Below are 22,833 nucleotides of genomic sequence, written 5' to 3'. Positions count from 1 at the left end.
ATATTAAATGACAAAATTCTTGTTCTAATTAACAAAAATCATCGACAAGAGTGCAGTGTTAACTTATTTACTCCCCGAGTGTTGACATGCGACTTCTCCATACAATTTCAAACTGTTCACCAAAGCTCACAAGTAATGAAGATGCGACAAACGAGAATTCCCAGCAGGAATACTGATATGCCCTCAAAAAATAATGAACGGAAAGTGTGGTAAGGCGGTGATGTAACAGTGCACCTCATCAGTAGGTTGCTAATGGTTGACTAGTTAGCTATAAAGGGTTCTGTTCTCATCAGATATCGACATGAAAGAAAGTACAGTATCACAATGATTTCCTCAGAAAAGCATTCTAAAGGTGTATGTGCTATTCCATTCAAAATGTAGATGTATGAACCCTGTCGAGAGAGGTTCTCTTGACTCTGTACATGCGCATGGTTGCCAACAGTTTTTTTCCTAGGTGATGTACAGTGAAACCTCTCTAAAGCGGATCCTCATTAAACCGGAATCCTCTCTATACCGAACCTTTTTTTCTGCCCCAAAATCCCTGTCATACATTTTCTCTACTTTTAACTTCATTAAACCGGAACCACTCACTTCCGAAAACCGGACGCTTTTTTCAGTCCGTAATCACATACTGACAAAGAAATTGATCTCGTCAAACCAGACGTGAAAGTTTTAAGCTTGCCGCCAAGATAAAATCACGCGTTTTTAAACGTGATCAAAATTAAAATCCTAATAATACAGCTGTGAAATCCCAATCAGAAGTGAGGAACGCCCGTCGGCTAATTACTCATTGTTCTATCGGTACTGAAGCAAAAATCTAAAGTCGTCCGTCAGTCGTGCCGCTGTTATGGGGTCAGGTTAAGAGACTGTCATGTTGCGGGTGAAATCACTCAACAATCTCAACAAACGAAGTAGCAAACATCACTATGTCTCAGAGACCAGCGAAACGGAAAAGAATGGAGTTATCGTTAGAGAAAAGAATGAAGTTGATCAAATGCGCGGAGTCAGTACCTAACCCAACACTGAAGGCTCTAAGCAGTAAATTTGGGATCGGTAAATCAACTGTAATGTTGAATTTTTTTGGATATTGAATAAAATGACGTTGAAAAGCTTCCTTGTGATCTATGTTGCTAGTTCCTTTACTGATTTGCTTTATTAGTGTTCGTGTACCATGTACTGGAACTTACAGTCAGGCAGCACATTATGCTGCATAAAATTGACTTATGGGTAAAACCTCAGTACATCGGACACCCCTCTAAACCGGATATTTCCTCCGGTCCTAAGGGCTTCCGGTTTTGAGGGGTTCCACTGTACTTATTGACTGAATTCACAGATAAATTGCATTGCTAAGTTAACATAAAGAAATGTTGATATGATTGATGTTGGCGGTTGAAATTGAATTCACTTCTAGTCTTAAAATAGTGAAACAACTTTCAGAAAAGTCTAAGTCTTCATGTAAAAAGACCATGGACGGGGATCGAGATGACAAAAACTGATAGACATAACAGTAGAGTGCACCTGAAGCTGACGGGTATGATTAAAATAATAATGTCAATTGACGACTAAATTCAATTAAACATAAACTGTTCTGACGAGTTTTCTAACCAAGTAACCCAGACGAATAACCGAGTCAATGATTAATGCGCGCGAAACCAATTCCATTTCCCACAACATAGGAGGCAATTAATATACTAATTAAATTGAAAAAGATTGAAATAACCAGACCGCGGTACTCGTAATGTAACAACATGCCGAGGAATTCGAAGTGAGGAAACTTCACAATATTTCTATTCATAGTTTTGCACGCTCTGTTTGTTTGTTTTTTTTTTTTTTATCAAGCCGTCTATTTGCTTTGAAGAGTTCCTTGGGTGAGCAATTTGACAAGATTTTCATGTCGACACTAAGCTCTGAAAAGGAATGCTACTGGTGTCTAAACATTGAGGCTGAAATCCTAAGATAAGATGACAAAAAGTCTTGATTCACTTTTACTTCGTTTGGTCGTTTGACGCTGGGGTGGTGGTGTATGTGAGGAGGGGTGGGGATGGGGCATGGGGGGAGGGGATGTAGAACTAGGGCATGTGTACATGGAGGTGGGGGACTCCAGGTAGGTGAGGTTACCTACATAGATGGAGTACCGCGCCTGTCCATATAATTTATTAATTTACCTTGGTCACATTTACAGAGCAGGGCGGTTGCCCGGTCCGCCAGGCAGGGCTACCCTGTAAGGCGAGGTGAAAATTTGCCATATAAATTTCTCAAGGTGGAGTAGCCCGCCTAGCCCGGGTCGCGTTCATACAGAGCTAAAATGTTAAAACCCAACTTTTACTTTTCAAATAAAAATAGGAACAATAATAATAATAATAATAATAGTTATTATTTTTATAATAAAAAACGAATATTTAAACAGGATAAATCCATCAGTATAAAATGATAATGTTATCAAAGGAGTCCTGTAAATACCGAAAAAGTCAACAACAAAAAAAAGGAATTAAATGTAAAATGTACTAATGGAAAGTACACCGGCAGAAAGCAGCACTATCAAAACTACAAATAAATATGTTCGTTAACTTTTTGTCTAAATAAGACACTGGAGTTCAGTTGCCGGATCTCTAATGGTAAAATATTGTAAATAACAGCACCTAAAAAAAACCTTGTCGACCAAACTCCAGTTAAGTTTCATTTTCGGAATTTGAACTGCGAAAAAACTGTTCCCCATGATGTTAAAATTGTGGTTTGTCCTTGTAAAATAGTTTTTAAAATACATACATACATTACCAAGTAAGCAATCAAAAACATACAGACAAACTTCCTGTTACAAATCACTGTCAGTTGATGGAATACGAACGTTCATATTTTCCAGTCCTGAAGTTCTGCTGTTCAGGCTTCGACGTTCGATGTTACAATTTGTCGCTTGTGCGTATTTGAGTAGCTATGAGTGGCTAAATTACAGTAAGTAAAAGCGGGCATGATCATGGCCCTCTAAATACCTTAAGCTGCAGCACAGGTGATGGAAAAACGAATTTTCCGCAGTAAATTTACTCTTCCAGCCACTTTCTTGCAAGTTTTGCTGAAGTGCGTTTCAAAATTTACTGAAGGATCTAAATGAACATCAAAATATCTGTAACTTGTTGTGCTATTTATATGTAGCTCATTAATCATCGGGTTTAGCTGTCTCGCCGGTAGACGATTTAAACTTTTCGCAGTTCCGAGAGTCATAGACTCCGTCGTTCCCTTGTTGAGACTAACAAACAGTTCATTCTTGTGGTACCACGTTGACAGACTGTTGATGTAATAATTAAGATTCCTTTCGATATCGTCAAAGTGACTTGAAGAGGTAAAGATAACTGTATCATCGGCGTACGTAATAATTCTAGATGACTGAAGAGGCTTATTTGCATCGTTAAAATGGATAATGAACAACATTGGACCAAGGATGGCCCTTGTGTAGCCCCGGTAAAAACGGGGTTGGGTTCTGAAAGAACGCCATTGAATTGAACGGTTTGCCTTCCAAAAAATAACTAGTCCGTAAACGATTTGAGTACAGTGTCACAAATGCCATACAAGGGAAGTTTGCAGAGAACACCAGAGTGGTTAATGGTGTCAGATGCTTTGAACAGGCCTAGGTCTATAAAAACTGCTCCTGATCATGACATCTTGCCATTGTCAGCTTCTTTTCTTACTAGGTCTGTAAAGTTTGTAATAGGCAGCTTAGTAGAGCGTTTGCAAAGGAAGCCAAACGGATAATCTGAAAGATGGTTATTACTTTCAAGATGGAACATCAGATGTTTGTATACCACTTTCTCCAAGATCTTCGACGGGATGGGAAGAATCGATATTGGTCGATAATTATCAATCTCTCTTGACGAGCCAGATTTAAAGAGTGGTAAAACTTTGGCGTCTTTCCACTTCGTAGGAACAATTCCAGACTCAAGAGATAAGTTGATAATGAAAGTTAGCGGTTAAGTTTATAATGAAAGTTAGCGGTTTTGCTATCACAAGGGCAGCATCTTTCAGCAAACCAGGAGGAGAGTTATCTAGGCCTGTGGATTTTCTCCTGTTCAGACTTTTTAGCTCTCTGTAAATTTCTCATTTATTAACTGCTGCGAACACAAGCTTTGTCTTCGCTGTTTGAAGGTGATTCTGTTGCGCAGGATGACCCCGAATAAAGTCGCGAAGTAAGACGGAACTTTTCTCTATAAAGCCGGCCACATTTGTGAAAACAACTGCAGAAAGTGTAAGCAATGAGTTTCTCACCTGTCGTTTTCACTCCATTCACAATTACTGCTGATCCTGTCTCTGATTGTGATTTCGTGGGGTACAGTTTTTTAATCGCAGACCAGAACTTTTCTGGTGAATCCGCATTGCTGTTGAAAAGGTCGCGATGGTATCTATTCTTGAAGGTCTTGATTAAACCAAACATTCTGTTGCGTTGTGGCTTATAAGAGAACCAGTTGACCTCACGATTTGTTCTGGGAGCTTTCCTGAGAAATTATTATTTTCCCTCAAAGTCATTTCTCTTTTAGGAAGGAGGTTAGCCATGAACGCAACCTTCCTTCAACTCTTTCTTGCTGTGAGAGGCGCATGTTTGTCGATGCATTCTTTAAGAATATTCTTAAAAAGGGACCAAGTATTATTGCCGCAAAACGATGAGAAAACATTCAGAAAGTCTGGATCTTAAATCATCACAGAATAGCTGAGGGTTATGGTTTGAATAATTTCGGCATGTAATAACCCTGGGTTTAAATTTAGCATTATAGACTTTGGGTGCACAACCGATCAATTCGTGATCGCTTAAACCAGCCAGGATTGTTTTCGTAAAGTAGATGTTATAGGGCTCATTGCTTACAGAGAACATCAATTAACGTCTGAGATTCTTGCGCAATCCTCGTGGGAGTTGTAATAAGCCGCCTCAAACCAAAAGATGCCAGAATTGATTTCAGTTCTTTGTGATCCAAATCCACCAGATAAATGCAATTGATGTCACCTGTTAGTAAGCATTCTTTGTTCTCCAAAGACAAAGATGATAGCATTGATTCAAATTTGCAATTAATATGCGTGTTCAGTGTTCAAGATCCGTGTTCTGTAAAAGGGCACAGAGGATGAGATATAAGCCCATACACCTCCACCTTGACCCGATGCCCTAGATTTACCAAGAAACGTGAAACGATCAATCTGTGCCTGAGCCTCATCATCAGTGGAAAAGTGCGTTTCGCTAACAGAAAAAATGCCAATGTTTTTGAAAGCATCCAATATATGACATATTCTCGGTTTCTTTCCCAGAAAGCCTCTAATACTTTTATCTAGTATTTTTTGGCCTTTTTTGACAGCAATTCCCTAAGTTCGGGAATGGCATAGTGTTCAGAATGCTCAAAGTCTTTCGTGGCTTGTGATTGTTCTTGTTCGCTTTCTTGGTCTGTTCCGTTGCGGCGAGCACAAAAATAACAGAATATCTCATCAGCAGAGCCTAAACATTTAAGGTTGAAATGTTTAAGGCATAATGGGTGTGATATTGGGCTTTGATTATTTCTTATAGACTTAATGCAAGAGCCACATCCTGTAACGTGACCAGGACAGGTCTCAAAATCACCGCACAGCAACAGCAGTATTTGACAGAGTGATTCCCTCCTTATACGAGTTCGAATTTAATTTCTTTGGCGAAAAGCCCAAAGGGAAGAATAAATGAGAGTTTCTCGTGTGTCACTTATTTCTTGTCCTTGATATAGCAAACTGAGGCTATGGAATGCCTGCCTCCTGATCTAGAAAGTTGCAAAGGAGGCGAGAGCAACGTAGTACAACAGAAAGCGGAGCGGCGCCATTTTTGCTTATGAACTCGTCATATTTTTGCTTTGAACACTAAACACCGAATCCTATGTTTTTCCGAACGGAAGACGTCGGACCGTCAGGAACGGTTAACGCATCAAGCTATTTCCAAAAATCTTATGGTGAAATAAATTAGGTTTGATAAGACGGAGTATAACAGAAACAAGAGGGATAGCAAAGCAAGCCCAAAACGGGAAGAAATCGACATAAAGCCACACTGGACACACAAGGAAGGTAGGTACACCAAACTTAAATTGGCAAGATCAAAAAATGAAAATATACAGACATAAAGAGATAGAGCCCAGAAGGGATGGGCACGTACGGGAAGCTCAGACCCATGCGGGGTGCCTACCCTATGTAAGACAAATAGAACTGGGCCAAGTAGGCTGCCCTGAGGACTACCAATCTAACTGAGGCCCATTGCGAGGCAATATCATCCAAAATGACCCTTAATTTGAAATCTTTGACTTATGTAATCTGAAAACCAGGCAAGCGTGCTGCCTTCCACACCATGTTGTTTGAGCTTTTGAAGCAAAGCTGAGTGATCGACGGAATCGAAAGCTTTGTCAAAGTCCAGGTTGATAACATCTGTTTGAATATTTTTGTCCAGGTTATGACCAACGTTGTTAAGAACAGATAACAGCTGTGTGACGCTGGAGCGATTTCGCAGAAAGCCGTGCTGGAGAGAACTGATGAATTGTTTAGTATGATCGTAGAGTTAAACACAGACACAGCGTTCCAGGACTTTCCCTAGCCTGAGTACATAGCAAGGAAATAGGTCTATGATTTTCAGCCGGTTCCATAGAGTCCTTTTTTATGTACCGGTGTGACGTTAGCGTTTTTCCATTCAGACGGTATGCGAGTAGTTCGGAAGGAGAGATTAAAAAGTGCACAAAGACTAGGTGCGATTTGATTGCTGTATTCTTTTAAAAGGCGTACAGGAATGTTGTCAGAGCCGTACGACTTAGAGGTGTCCAAAGTGGCTAAAAAATTCGCAATATATCGTTGTTTACAACGGGACTCGGAAGAGTAAAGACATATGAAAAATAAGAATTGAAAAGATCCACCTTTTTAGCTGGGGTTGTAGCCTCTATGTCGTTGTAGGTTATCGCCGAATATGATTTTGCACGGTGGTGCAGGACGGCTTTATGATAACTCAAAAATAATTTTGGGTTCTCTGAAGATGCGCCTTCAATTTTCTCCAAATATAGGCGATGTTTTCTTCTAACCAGGTACTTAACTGTTGACTGAAGGAGTGCAGTTTCATTTGTTATTGTCTAACTTATATAGGCGATAATTTTTCAGAGCACCATGTTTCTTACAAATGTGATGGCGAACTTCACTGTCTAGCCAAGGAGGCGGGTTAGTATCTTTTACTGACTTAGTGGGTATACATTGATCTACAGGCGACAAAAACAAATCCTTCCATCGAGCCCAGCTCTCGTCAATGTCTTCAGAGAGTGCAGTTTCTAAAGGGGAGTAAGTAAGCTTTATTTATTTAGTGTTAAATGTTTACATTTCGGAATATTTAGCGTTGTAAATCGACCATACTTCGTTTTCCACACTATACCTTAAGACGGGTTTCAATTGTCAATGCTTCCTCGCGTAACCTAACACTGCGTAAAAGGAGGCGTAATGCTTTCATGAATAAATATATACGTGTACGATAGTTTCTCGAGAAGTGCGCCTGGGACGTCTATGGTGAATCCGCATTGCTGTTGAAAAGGTCGCGATGGTATCTATTCTTGAAGGTCTTGATTAAACCAAACATTCTGTTGCGTTGTGGCTTATAAGAGAACCAGTTGACCTCACGATTTGTTCTGGGAGCTTTCCTGAGAAATTATTATTTTCCCTCAAAGTCATTTCTCTTTTAGGAAGGAGGTTAGCCATGAACGCAACCTTCCTTCAACTCTTTCTTGCTGTGAGAGGCGCATGTTTGTCGATGCATTCTTTAAGAATATTCTTAAAAAGGGACCAAGTATTATTGCCGCAAAACGATGAGAAAACATTCAGAAAGTCTGGATCTTAAATCATCACAGAATAGCTGAGGGTTATGGTTTGAATAATTTCGGCATGTAATAACCCTGGGTTTAAATTTAGCATTATAGACTTTGGGTGCACAACCGATCAATTCGTGATCGCTTAAACCAGCCAGGATTGTTTTCGTAAAGTAGATGTTATAGGGCTCATTGCTTACAGAGAACATCAATTAACGTCTGAGATTCTTGCGCAATCCTCGTGGGAGTTGTAATAAGCCGCCTCAAACCAAAAGATGCCAGAATTGATTTCAGTTCTTTGTGATCCAAATCCACCAGATAAATGCAATTGATGTCACCTGTTAGTAAGCATTCTTTGTTCTCCAAAGACAAAGATGATAGCATTGATTCAAATTTGCAATTAATATGCGTGTTCAGTGTTCAAGATCCGTGTTCTGTAAAAGGGCACAGAGGATGAGATATAAGCCCATACACCTCCACCTTGACCCGATGCCCTAGATTTACCAAGAAACGTGAAACGATCAATCTGTGCCTGAGCCTCATCATCAGTGGAAAAGTGCGTTTCGCTAACAGAAAAAATGCCAATGTTTTTGAAAGCATCCAATATATGACATATTCTCGGTTTCTTTCCCAGAAAGCCTCTAATACTTTTATCTAGTATTTTTTGGCCTTTTTTGACAGCAATTCCCTAAGTTCGGGAATGGCATAGTGTTCAGAATGCTCAAAGTCTTTCGTGGCTTGTGATTGTTCTTGTTCGCTTTCTTGGTCTGTTCCGTTGCGGCGAGCACAAAAATAACAGAATATCTCATCAGCAGAGCCTAAACATTTAAGGTTGAAATGTTTAAGGCATAATGGGTGTGATATTGGGCTTTGATTATTTCTTATAGACTTAATGCAAGAGCCACATCCTGTAACGTGACCAGGACAGGTCTCAAAATCACCGCACAGCAACAGCAGTATTTGACAGAGTGATTCCCTCCTTATACGAGTTCGAATTTAATTTCTTTGGCGAAAAGCCCAAAGGGAAGAATAAATGAGAGTTTCTCGTGTGTCACTTATTTCTTGTCCTTGATATAGCAAACTGAGGCTATGGAATGCCTGCCTCCTGATCTAGAAAGTTGCAAAGGAGGCGAGAGCAACGTAGTACAACAGAAAGCGGAGCGGCGCCATTTTTGCTTATGAACTCGTCATATTTTTGCTTTGAACACTAAACACCGAATCCTATGTTTTTCCGAACGGAAGACGTCGGACCGTCAGGAACGGTTAACGCATCAAGCTATTTCCAAAAATCTTATGGTGAAATAAATTAGGTTTGATAAGACGGAGTATAACAGAAACAAGAGGGATAGCAAAGCAAGCCCAAAACGGGAAGAAATCGACATAAAGCCACACTGGACACACAAGGAAGGTAGGTACACCAAACTTAAATTGGCAAGATCAAAAAATGAAAATATACAGACATAAAGAGATAGAGCCCAGAAGGGATGGGCACGTACGGGAAGCTCAGACCCATGCGGGGTGCCTACCCTATGTAAGACAAATAGAACTGGGCCAAGTAGGCTGCCCTGAGGACTACCAATCTAACTGAGGCCCATTGCGAGGCAATATCATCCAAAATGACCCTTAATTTGAAATCTTTGACTTATGTAATCTGAAAACCAGGCAAGCGTGCTGCCTTCCACACCATGTTGTTTGAGCTTTTGAAGCAAAGCTGAGTGATCGACGGAATCGAAAGCTTTGTCAAAGTCCAGGTTGATAACATCTGTTTGAATATTTTTGTCCAGGTTATGACCAACGTTGTTAAGAACAGATAACAGCTGTGTGACGCTGGAGCGATTTCGCAGAAAGCCGTGCTGGAGAGAACTGATGAATTGTTTAGTATGATCGTAGAGTTAAACACAGACACAGCGTTCCAGGACTTTCCCTAGCCTGAGTACATAGCAAGGAAATAGGTCTATGATTTTCAGCCGGTTCCATAGAGTCCTTTTTTATGTACCGGTGTGACGTTAGCGTTTTTCCATTCAGACGGTATGCGAGTAGTTCGGAAGGAGAGATTAAAAAGTGCACAAAGACTAGGTGCGATTTGATTGCTGTATTCTTTTAAAAGGCGTACAGGAATGTTGTCAGAGCCGTACGACTTAGAGGTGTCCAAAGTGGCTAAAAAATTCGCAATATATCGTTGTTTACAACGGGACTCGGAAGAGTAAAGACATATGAAAAATAAGAATTGAAAAGATCCACCTTTTTAGCTGGGGTTGTAGCCTCTATGTCGTTGTAGGTTATCGCCGAATATGATTTTGCACGGTGGTGCAGGACGGCTTTATGATAACTCAAAAATAATTTTGGGTTCTCTGAAGATGCGCCTTCAATTTTCTCCAAATATAGGCGATGTTTTCTTCTAACCAGGTACTTAACTGTTGACTGAAGGAGTGCAGTTTCATTTGTTATTGTCTAACTTATATAGGCGATAATTTTTCAGAGCACCATGTTTCTTACAAATGTGATGGCGAACTTCACTGTCTAGCCAAGGAGGCGGGTTAGTATCTTTTACTGACTTAGTGGGTATACATTGATCTACAGGCGACAAAAACAAATCCTTCCATCGAGCCCAGCTCTCGTCAATGTCTTCAGAGAGTGCAGTTTCTAAAGGGGAGTAAGTAAGCTTTATTTATTTAGTGTTAAATGTTTACATTTCGGAATATTTAGCGTTGTAAATCGACCATACTTCGTTTTCCACACTATACCTTAAGACGGGTTTCAATTGTCAATGCTTCCTCGCGTAACCTAACACTGCGTAAAAGGAGGCGTAATGCTTTCATGAATAAATATATACGTGTACGATAGTTTCTCGAGAAGTGCGCCTGGGACGTCTATGGTGAATCCGCATTGCTGTTGAAAAGGTCGCGATGGTATCTATTCTTGAAGGTCTTGATTAAACCAAACATTCTGTTGCGTTGTGGCTTATAAGAGAACCAGTTGACCTCACGATTTGTTCTGGGAGCTTTCCTGAGAAATTATTATTTTCCCTCAAAGTCATTTCTCTTTTAGGAAGGAGGTTAGCCATGAACGCAACCTTCCTTCAACTCTTTCTTGCTGTGAGAGGCGCATGTTTGTCGATGCATTCTTTAAGAATATTCTTAAAAAGGGACCAAGTATTATTGCCGCAAAACGATGAGAAAACATTCAGAAAGTCTGGATCTTAAATCATCACAGAATAGCTGAGGGTTATGGTTTGAATAATTTCGGCATGTAATAACCCTGGGTTTAAATTTAGCATTATAGACTTTGGGTGCACAACCGATCAATTCGTGATCGCTTAAACCAGCCAGGATTGTTTTCGTAAAGTAGATGTTATAGGGCTCATTGCTTACAGAGAACATCAATTAACGTCTGAGATTCTTGCGCAATCCTCGTGGGAGTTGTAATAAGCCGCCTCAAACCAAAAGATGCCAGAATTGATTTCAGTTCTTTGTGATCCAAATCCACCAGATAAATGCAATTGATGTCACCTGTTAGTAAGCATTCTTTGTTCTCCAAAGACAAAGATGATAGCATTGATTCAAATTTGCAATTAATATGCGTGTTCAGTGTTCAAGATCCGTGTTCTGTAAAAGGGCACAGAGGATGAGATATAAGCCCATACACCTCCACCTTGACCCGATGCCCTAGATTTACCAAGAAACGTGAAACGATCAATCTGTGCCTGAGCCTCATCATCAGTGGAAAAGTGCGTTTCGCTAACAGAAAAAATGCCAATGTTTTTGAAAGCATCCAATATATGACATATTCTCGGTTTCTTTCCCAGAAAGCCTCTAATACTTTTATCTAGTATTTTTTGGCCTTTTTTGACAGCAATTCCCTAAGTTCGGGAATGGCATAGTGTTCAGAATGCTCAAAGTCTTTCGTGGCTTGTGATTGTTCTTGTTCGCTTTCTTGGTCTGTTCCGTTGCGGCGAGCACAAAAATAACAGAATATCTCATCAGCAGAGCCTAAACATTTAAGGTTGAAATGTTTAAGGCATAATGGGTGTGATATTGGGCTTTGATTATTTCTTATAGACTTAATGCAAGAGCCACATCCTGTAACGTGACCAGGACAGGTCTCAAAATCACCGCACAGCAACAGCAGTATTTGACAGAGTGATTCCCTCCTTATACGAGTTCGAATTTAATTTCTTTGGCGAAAAGCCCAAAGGGAAGAATAAATGAGAGTTTCTCGTGTGTCACTTATTTCTTGTCCTTGATATAGCAAACTGAGGCTATGGAATGCCTGCCTCCTGATCTAGAAAGTTGCAAAGGAGGCGAGAGCAACGTAGTACAACAGAAAGCGGAGCGGCGCCATTTTTGCTTATGAACTCGTCATATTTTTGCTTTGAACACTAAACACCGAATCCTATGTTTTTCCGAACGGAAGACGTCGGACCGTCAGGAACGGTTAACGCATCAAGCTATTTCCAAAAATCTTATGGTGAAATAAATTAGGTTTGATAAGACGGAGTATAACAGAAACAAGAGGGATAGCAAAGCAAGCCCAAAACGGGAAGAAATCGACATAAAGCCACACTGGACACACAAGGAAGGTAGGTACACCAAACTTAAATTGGCAAGATCAAAAAATGAAAATATACAGACATAAAGAGATAGAGCCCAGAAGGGATGGGCACGTACGGGAAGCTCAGACCCATGCGGGGTGCCTACCCTATGTAAGACAAATAGAACTGGGCCAAGTAGGCTGCCCTGAGGACTACCAATCTAACTGAGGCCCATTGCGAGGCAATATCATCCAAAATGACCCTTAATTTGAAATCTTTGACTTATGTAATCTGAAAACCAGGCAAGCGTGCTGCCTTCCACACCATGTTGTTTGAGCTTTTGAAGCAAAGCTGAGTGATCGACGGAATCGAAAGCTTTGTCAAAGTCCAGGTTGATAACATCTGTTTGAATATTTTTGTCCAGGTTATGACCAACGTTGTTAAGAACAGATAACAGCTGTGTGACGCTGGAGCGATTTCGCAGAAAGCCGTGCTGGAGAGAACTGATGAATTGTTTAGTATGATCGTAGAGTTAAACACAGACACAGCGTTCCAGGACTTTCCCTAGCCTGAGTACATAGCAAGGAAATAGGTCTATGATTTTCAGCCGGTTCCATAGAGTCCTTTTTTATGTACCGGTGTGACGTTAGCGTTTTTCCATTCAGACGGTATGCGAGTAGTTCGGAAGGAGAGATTAAAAAGTGCACAAAGACTAGGTGCGATTTGATTGCTGTATTCTTTTAAAAGGCGTACAGGAATGTTGTCAGAGCCGTACGACTTAGAGGTGTCCAAAGTGGCTAAAAAATTCGCAATATATCGTTGTTTACAACGGGACTCGGAAGAGTAAAGACATATGAAAAATAAGAATTGAAAAGATCCACCTTTTTAGCTGGGGTTGTAGCCTCTATGTCGTTGTAGGTTATCGCCGAATATGATTTTGCACGGTGGTGCAGGACGGCTTTATGATAACTCAAAAATAATTTTGGGTTCTCTGAAGATGCGCCTTCAATTTTCTCCAAATATAGGCGATGTTTTCTTCTAACCAGGTACTTAACTGTTGACTGAAGGAGTGCAGTTTCATTTGTTATTGTCTAACTTATATAGGCGATAATTTTTCAGAGCACCATGTTTCTTACAAATGTGATGGCGAACTTCACTGTCTAGCCAAGGAGGCGGGTTAGTATCTTTTACTGACTTAGTGGGTATACATTGATCTACAGGCGACAAAAACAAATCCTTCCATCGAGCCCAGCTCTCGTCAATGTCTTCAGAGAGTGCAGTTTCTAAAGGGGAGTAAGTAAGCTTTATTTATTTAGTGTTAAATGTTTACATTTCGGAATATTTAGCGTTGTAAATCGACCATACTTCGTTTTCCACACTATACCTTAAGACGGGTTTCAATTGTCAATGCTTCCTCGCGTAACCTAACACTGCGTAAAAGGAGGCGTAATGCTTTCATGAATAAATATATACGTGTACGATAGTTTCTCGAGAAGTGCGCCTGGGACGTCTATGCTTAAACTCCCTAGCTGCAAGCGTGACAACAACCTCGAGAAACTTCACCCCAGCACCCGGGGCTGTAAGGTTGCATGTAAACGCGGGCTATTCTTCGACCACGGCTAGGCGGGCTAACTCACCTGGGGTCCCTCACCTTTATGTAAACAGGCCCCTATATGGCCTTTTTTAAACACTTTAATTTTCGAGTACACAGGTCTAGAGTAGACAGAGCAAGGAGACCTCATTAGCATTGGATGTTTATCTTACCAGGTTGTCGAGGTGAATAGATTAAAAAAAAGCCTCCTTTTAGCAATAAAATATACACAGATATTTGTCCGAAAACAGTATCTGTTCCAACATGCAAACAGTTTTTCAGAAAGGCGGCGAGGCTTGAGGAAAATTGTGAGCTTCGAATAATAGATATTGTCCCAGGACAAACACACGTGCAATTGTTCGTAAACATTTTTTGCCACGCGCGGGAAAAGATCTTTACGAACAGCATACCGTTTCCTGTGTGGAATGCTTACTTTTCAATGTTCTCTGGTATATTGTTATGAACACACGAATTACTACTTTTGAACACTTTTGATGATTATTAATTCCTTAGTTTTCAGCAGGTTATTTTATTGTTCCAATGTTTGGTCAAATACCTCAAAATGTAATGTTAACAAGTTACAGGCGGTGCAGAACTTCGCATGCCGCATTGTTAGCGGTGCGCGTAAATTTGACAACGTTACACCAATTCGCAAGGAACTAAATTGGCTTTCAGTTCAAAGCCAGCTTTACTACCGGAGCGCTACTATGGCCTTTAGATGCATGACTGGTCAGGCCCCAGAATACCTCTCATCAAAATTCATAAAGCGAGCCGAGGTTAGTCGACGTAGCACCAGAAACTCGCAGCTTTTGCAAATTCCATTCTTTAGAACAGCTAGCGGTCAAAGAACATTTTTCTATAGAACGGTAAACTTATGGAATTCTTTGGATAATTCCTTTAAACTGTGCAACTCCGTTAATGTTTTTAAAAAACGTTTAAGGACCAAATTACTCAAAGAGTTGCAATTTTACATATATATTTGTATACTTTTATTTTTCTTTTAGAACATTCAGATTTTAAAACATTTTTAATTGTAAATAGGATTTTTTAATTGTAATAGGAATATTTTTATAACATTGTCTTTGAAAAGCCTCCTTGGGGAAAGTCAATAAAGTATGTATGTATGTATGTATGTATGTATGTATGTATGTATGTACTATTCAGTGTTAAAGGAAGTTGGCATGTATCACCGCTTCTTAATCGATTTCCGGCTGTAGCCAATCATATTTGTGCGTATTGAGTACAGGTTAAACCCATTGGCTTAGTCTGTAGTCCCCACCTTACGTGCGCCTCACTCCCAGAGTTGTGTGCAGCGCTTAAATGTCAATTGTTTAGCTGATTTTTCTTTTGAATAGCACGACAGACTTCATTAAAAAGGAAGGAATGCTTGTAGTCTTAAGATTTGGAGTAGCCTGAACACATTTGAGTTGGACGGAAGATGTCGATATGATTATAGTGATCAGAGCTAAGTGTATCGAATAGGGTCAGCCATCACCGTTTCCACAAAAACAAATGACTGAGAACGATATCCATCGAGAAAATTGATGAAAAGTTGCTGGTGAAGGAGATTATCATTTCTCATTTCTTCATTTTGTTTTGAACTTCATGGTCTATTTTCTTGTAGATGAGACAAAATACTTCGTCTGGGGACTCCTATTACAATGATTATCACATTTTATTAACGTGGAAGTTAAAGAGGTTTTTTGATTTTTGAAGGCTAAGGTAGTAGCATGAGTTAATTTTAATTTAAAGAGTCCGCCATAATTACACGATATGATATCGTCAGAAAGAGAGTAGAAACCGTTAATAAAAACATGAGACTCGAGTGAATCCATAAACGCCACCACTTTCTGTTTAGGATTGCCGCTAGATCGATTATGGTTGCAAGCTTCGTCGATGGTTTCCGCCACGTCTCTCCTCTTTTACAGACTAGCGCTTCGTTTCTGTTTCGCCGTTATACTCTTAGAACTATTATACTCATGGACCTCGCGTTCTCCACTGAAATTTTCTATTTGACCCAAACGACTGTTTTTCTCTAGACCCTTTGGCGGTCAGAAGCTTTTGCCTCACTGATCAGCAACATGACTGAGTTGATATCCTTGTTGATAAGGTGTAAAAAGCATGGAAAACGTTAGGAGCCGAGAATTCACGCTTTATTTCTGCTTGGATTCCCCTACGTCTAGTTCATTGGGTATGTACCTTTGATTGATTTCTAAGAAACCTGCCTCAATGTCTATCTAAGAACGCACCAAAGTGCGTCAAACTATTTTGACATTCCGAGCACTTCCCCTTTTACTCTTATGCGATGAAGATGGGCAAATATTCAATTCGCTGACGTAAAAATATATTTTCTTCGGCAAGCGGACTATCAAAAAAGCCTCATACAGGTAGGTGATTCAGTTTTGTATTTAAAGGACAGCACGCGCAAAGGTGATTCCTCAGAAAAAAAGTTATCGAGTAATTTTTTTTTAACTTTTCTTAAATGTTCCCTACGAATGTCTGTCTTGAAATATACAACATAAAAAATATTGGCCACCGTACTTGTTTAAGAGATATGATGGGCCAGTCTTACTCCATTTATGTGTCTACTGGCACTGATCACGTGCGCCATTTCATCGGTCTACGTACAATACATTTTGCAGTAGCTACAAGCAAGGGCCTTTATAGTGACACTTAAAAAAAATTTAATAAGTGAAATTCTCAAACGAATGAAACAATTTGATATATGTTATGTAGAAAAATCACAAAATTTTAAACGACATCAACTCAAAACGTTCCTCGAGTCGTCATTCTCAAAGTCATAGTTTGCATCATCGAGTAACGGGCTTCGTGCACGTTTTTAGCCATATCTTTTTCTTCTTTCCATGAATTTTCTTTTTTAATTTCGCAAATTTAAAGGGGACCATTTGTACACTTGAGTTATCCGATGAAAAAGATAGGCCACAGTGCTAGTTTAATTATGAACTTAAGACCATTGCACTTCTTTTGCTGGTTCATTCATTGAAAAACAATACCGTGTTCCCGGAATGCGCGCACCAATTTGCCTTATTACGTGATTTTTATGCGCAGTTCAGGATGCGCAGCGCGATAATGGAGAATCACCTCAAACTAAATATTTGAAAAGTTTATTTCTTTGGATTCAAAATTCTATCAGCTTTACCATTTACTTTTTAAGCGTTTTGTTGAAAGCGATGCGTAAGGGAAAGATTTTCCGGAACAAACCCCTCAAAGTCAGAACCTTGCAGACCTAATTTTCTTGGTTTATCATATAAGGGGCAAAATTACTGAATTGTGATTGGTCAAGACCCAAGGCATTTTTCCTTAACCTTTGTTATTGCCACGGGCAAAATTACTTGAAAATGATTGGCTAAAAATCGCTTAGCAACGTCTGCCAAGGTAAAGAAATTTCTGTTTGTTTTGTAACAATGGCGTCCCGTTTTGCGCGAGATCAGTAAGAAAACATTTTGCCCCTTATATTATAAACGTTTAATCACATGGTTCCTCTTAAAAATATGGATTAATATCACTTGTGTTTTCGGAAGTTGCAGAAATTGCCCTCGTCGCTGCGCGACTTGGGCAATTTCAGCAACGTTCAAAAGTACGCGTGATATTAATCCTTAGTTTTACTCGGCCCCATGCGATTACCTATACATATTCAGAGAGTGCGAACGAAATTGGTGCCGCGAGGAGATTATGGAACCCAATTACTCGCTCAATCCCAATTACTCGTTTGAGAAAATGAACAGATAAAATAAAAAAATAATAAAGGACTGTAAGAAGACCATAATTATACTGTAACCAGGTTATAATGTGAGCTTTCAGTTCTACGAACTTATATTCATACAAGCCATTAATCTCGCTCTCTCCGTTTCTGGACGACACTTGTGGTAGCTTCGAGTCAAGTTGTTGCTGGCTTCTGTGCGGTAATTTTCAGTTGTCCCACTTATTCGCTAATCAAGAAGTTGACACGAAATCCGCAATGATTTGTGGGAAAACCTTACGATGAGTTATTGGTTTTCTCCAATAGGTATTGGCCGTGTCTTGTATCGCGTAAAACTGATCGAGGTTTTTCTTCCCTTTTTATTCCCTCAATACCATTCATATAAAGCTAAGCTAAACGGCTCTAAACCTGCCATGAATACTCAAACACTGCAAAAGAACAATTACTTAGACGAAGTAAGTTTGTTTTTATTCAAATCTAGTTCAGATTTTTAGGTTGAGAGTGCGACTGTTTATTCCCATACAAATCCTTATATTTCGCCCAGTACGCAACCTAAACATATTTGCATATTTAAAGAAGGCTCATTATGCGAGCTTGTACCATCTGAGGCCTACCAGTCTAAAGATTCCTCGAGTCTTAGAACTGGTCGTTGTAAACTTCTGAAATAGGGCTCCAAAAGACTTTCAAACTGCAAGACGGTTAAAATCGAGCTGCTTTAGGACGGTTAGCAGTGAAAATTAATCATTTTTGACCGTTCACAGTTCAATTTTAGGCCGTTTAATAGCTGACGGTTGAACCCCATTGAGACTATCTTGCGACTGTGCATTTCAAAGTGTACTAACCAAGTGGTCTTATTGTCAGGTATGATCTTAATATTACAAGTATTGTGGTTGGCATCATTTTCCCAACACTAACACATAACTGATGAAGGCAATTGAGGCAATGTCATTAGCGCTAAGTAATGGCACACTGCACTTTGCAGAGGGGGAGGGGGGAGGGTTGCAAACAGAACCCCTCACTTATCGCTATCAAAAGTGGTGAGAAAGGAATAAGATTTAGGCTATCAAAATCATAGTCGGTGATGAAATTAAAGGATAAAAATATTTGTATCCAAAATTACCTCGGACGTCTTATATGTGTGGGTAAAATAATGCTCGTGGACTGTGATAAAATCTTAAACTTGTTTTTTTTTTTATACTAAATATTCTCACTTTAGAACGACTTTAAATTCTAAAGTTAAAGTGGGAAAACTCTTAGTCGAATATGAGCCTCTTTGCTTCATTAATTGTACCCCAAAAACTCTCTGTCGGATAACTTCTCACTTTTCTAGCTTTTATTCTCTTGATTTGCTCCGTTTCATCAAATTGCTTTTTAAGTGGCCATATGCTTTTGCTATTTTTCTTTTAAGTCAGGTGAGACACAGTCCGTATTGAAATAATGACATTTAAAAATATGGGGCTCCGTAATCGTCCGCCAAATTGTAGGCCCCATTTTGTGAATTTTCTCGTCTTGCCCATACGTGAAAAATGATGAGTAATAAAGATGTAGAATGAAATGCAAGGGAATCAGTCTTTGTTTCACGAGCTTTCAACAACTTTTGCATTTGACTTGTTTCAGTGATAAAACGTAAAAACCTTTAAAATCTCTATATGTCTCGCATCATTGAGAATAATCGTTAAAGTAAGCTGCAACCTTCATGCAATTTTTTTGCATCATCCATATCCTCCTCTAAGTACGCTTGAATTACATTAGATTCCTCCACTGGACGCTATTTTTCAGAAACGCTTTTCTCAGGTCTACTTTTCCCTTTTAGATTTGTCTTTTTTATCTCTTTGCACTCTACTAACTGACGATTTGTCTTTGTCGGTCTAAGTTGTAAGCAATTCTGAATCTTTAATTTTCACCGCTTTGATTGGTTTCCTCGGCATTCAATGAAAGATAGCAGAAATTACAAAAAAAGCGATAAGCCGAATTTTAGAGGTGTTTACTGGGACGATAAGAGGACAAGCCTATTGTAGTATTTTACTTTATAGTTATCCATTTGTATAAGTGATTTGAGTTGCCAATTAATTCGATTAAGTCTTGTGCTTGTTTGAAATAGTTTATGGAGAATGTAATCTAAATTTTGACTTATGTTATTCATCATCACTGTATCAAAGCTTATATATTATTTTTATTTCTAGAAATACAAAGGAACAGCCTTACTCACAGTTTAATTCCGTAAACATCTTCAAGGCCTGCAAAAGCTTCCTCTGCTATTTCTTCTAATTGATTGGGGGAGAAATCCCTAAACATGAAATCATCAAAACAAAGCGGTGGCTTAGAACTATTTAGTAATACCGGGCGGAATTTTTTTTTCTTTATTTTCCATTACCGACGCCATTTTCCCACATTAAGATCGACGAAGCACGAAAAAATATGCAACAGTATTTCATTGAAGACGTAGGGAAAATACGGACGGATTAAGCTGGGCAGCAAACAACAAACAAAACAAAATTTGACTATTTTTCTTAATTTTTTAGGCCTCCCCTTTCTTTAAAACGGCTCAAAAGAATTTAAAGGATTTACAGATTTAGAATCCTTTAAGTCCCTAGAGTGACAAGGACGGAATTTTTCGTTAGAATGTGAATACAATATCTAGGAGACAAGTGTTGAGAATAAAGAAAATATTCATTAGGGGTTTATTAGTTGATGGAATACCAAATCCTCCAAACTGACGTCATAACAACTGTATCGAAGACAGTAAGGAGAATTATTAATGAGATCTTGGCAGTGAAAGCGTCAAGAAAGGAACTTTTAAATGCATCGAAACTTTTTTTTTGGTCATGAATAACACTTAATCAATGTAGTTAGTGCTGTTTTTCGTCTTTCGTGCACGCTGTACGCGATCGATGCGATACTCGGATAAAGTCGCTTCCTATTTAAGCTAAAATAAACTTTTCGATTTTTTCAAAACTTAGCCGGTGGTCATATGATAAAAAGGTTACTGACTGAATTGGGTCGGGCCGGATGGGAAAATATTTGGCTCTTGCTAATGACGCACGGACTTGGCTGCGCTCGGTCCGTACGTCGAGAACTCGAGTGAAATGTTTTTCCGTCCAGCCCTTCCACTCAGTCGATGAGTACATATATCTTACTAACCAAGCGCGAGGGCCGTACTGGGAGAATATCGGCCCGAAGTCTTGACAGTACGAACCGAGCGCAGCGAGGTCCGTACAAAAAAGACCGAGGGCCGATGTTCTTCCAGTACGGTCCCGAGCAAGCTTGGTTAATAAGAGATTTATTATACGACTGAAGTTCAAAGGGACACAAGTGTGGTATCATTCGGGACCATTCGGGACAATGCCCGGTCCAATACTTAGAGAATATTGGACCGGCAATAGAGCATTTTGACTGGTTGATTTTAGTTATTGGTCCTCTGACTGCCCGAGTCGTGTAATAAATATTATTTTCTTAGCTTAGTTTTGAAAAGCATTATCAATAAGTGTTTTATTTCTCGTGCGGGGCGACTGTAACCAATTGAGCTAATCGCCTTCCGGCTAGCTCAATTGGTTGGAGCGCCGGATTGTGTTGTGCGGGAAGTCGAGGGTTCGAGCCCCAGCCGGACCAATACTCGTGGTCTTAAAATAAGTGAGGAGAATTTGCTACCTTTCTATAATCAAGAAAATATTCTAGTCTTCTCGGATAAGGATAAATAAACCGTAGGCCCCGTCTCCGGCAGGGTTAGGGGTAGGAAACGTTAATCTCCCACGCACGAGTATACTGTATCGTGGATGTCCTCCCCTTGGGTAGGACGCGTGGGAAGGGGCCCTGAAAAGCCCTCATGGGGAGTGGTCAACTAACCTAACCTATGTCATGTACTGTAGGATATTACGCATTCTCACTTTAAACCAAAAGGACCTGATGCTTTTCTATTTTATAACTGAGTAGATAAAAACGTCAACTTTACGAAAGTGGGCATTATATATTTTGGTATTATCTGATTGAGATAGGAAAAGAGCTGCTTCCAAACAATAGTCCGTAACGCTTTTGTATATTCCCAAACATTAAGCAACGAAAGTCAGCAAAACAAATGAACTCGTTAGGAAGGAACCAAAGTTTCTAATGGTATAAGTATAAATGATGGCTGGTTAGATCATCTCGGAACCAAATTAGCAACCCTGGCGACCACAAATGACTGAGAGAACCTTCCACACTGATCATCCAGTCATGAACGGAGTCGAATAAAAAATTCAGGAGGAGTTGATGGTGTAACTTTTTACACCATTAACCAAAGTTCGTATATCTACCGCACAATGGAAATAGTGCATTTTGGGAGTGCTAATTGGGTAGTTAGGAGGTGAATAGCAAGTACTATGCACCTCCACTTTGGTGAATAATTATTATGTATAAAGCTTATGATCATAATTTCATTTTCTTTTCAAGTTTCCATGTAGCATGCGTAGCTGAACTGAGTTTATGAGAAAAAAATCACGTAGCCGGGAGAAGGATGCTGATGACAAAAATGAGTATAGGTTCCTTAAATTAATTAATTCAATCGTTTACCGGCTTCGCAGCCTACTCTGCAAATAATCAGAGTAATCTGGAGATAATCAGGTCATCATCCCGACCAAATCCTTTGTGGTTCCTTCCTTTATGCGGAAATATTTGAATTAGACGCTCTCCGAGCGTAAAACGAGGTAGCCTGTAGAAGAGATCTTAAAAAAGAAGGGGGGGAGGGGGGGAGAGAGTTTGGATTTTTGGAGTAATTGGTACTGGTGGAGATAATGCAGATAATGAGGACTTCAAAGAGTGATCAGTTTGAACGTTTATGTAAATGACGAGGAGTTCATCTTGTAAACAGCAGTACTCTAGATTTATGTCACGAATGTATCAACACTATCTTTATCATCATCACAGAGATGGCTCGCTCTTTTAAAAACTAAATTAATTTTCTGAAAACACACACCTGAGGCCGTTTTGTCTTACGATACCAGCCAAGTTGTCGATAAAACCGACTCAAATTGAAATCGCAAAGGCTTTGAATTTACATCGACTTTCCGATATTTGGGATCTCTCACAAGCGGATTTTATCTTTGTAAAGAGTCTTTAAGTGAGAGTCAGTCCTTGTGCGAGCTTTTACCTGCGATAGTGAGCCCTGAATTTTTCAAGACTTCGAATTAGTATCAACCGT

The 22,833-nt window shown here is 39.6% G+C and overlaps 1 protein-coding gene across 1 annotated transcript in view; it reads right to left on the bottom strand.

Moving 5' to 3' along the window:
- The window catches only part of LOC148742427 (uncharacterized), a 186,969-nt gene that overhangs the window by 97,147 nt on the left and 66,989 nt on the right, over positions 1-22,833 (bottom strand). The window contains exon 9 of the mRNA XM_088747416.1: positions 19,870-19,947. Within this exon, the coding sequence (XP_088603542.1) occupies positions 19,870-19,947 (78 nt within the window). The remainder of the gene's footprint in view (positions 1-19,869; positions 19,948-22,833) is intronic.

Source organism: Stylophora pistillata, chromosome 1 (genome assembly GCF_964205215.1).
Source record: "Stylophora pistillata chromosome 1, jaStyPist1.2, whole genome shotgun sequence".
NCBI classification, from domain to species: domain Eukaryota; kingdom Metazoa; phylum Cnidaria; class Anthozoa; order Scleractinia; family Pocilloporidae; genus Stylophora; species Stylophora pistillata.
The sequence above is the reverse complement of the archived record's forward strand: the minus strand, read 5'-3'. Positions and strand labels throughout refer to the sequence as shown.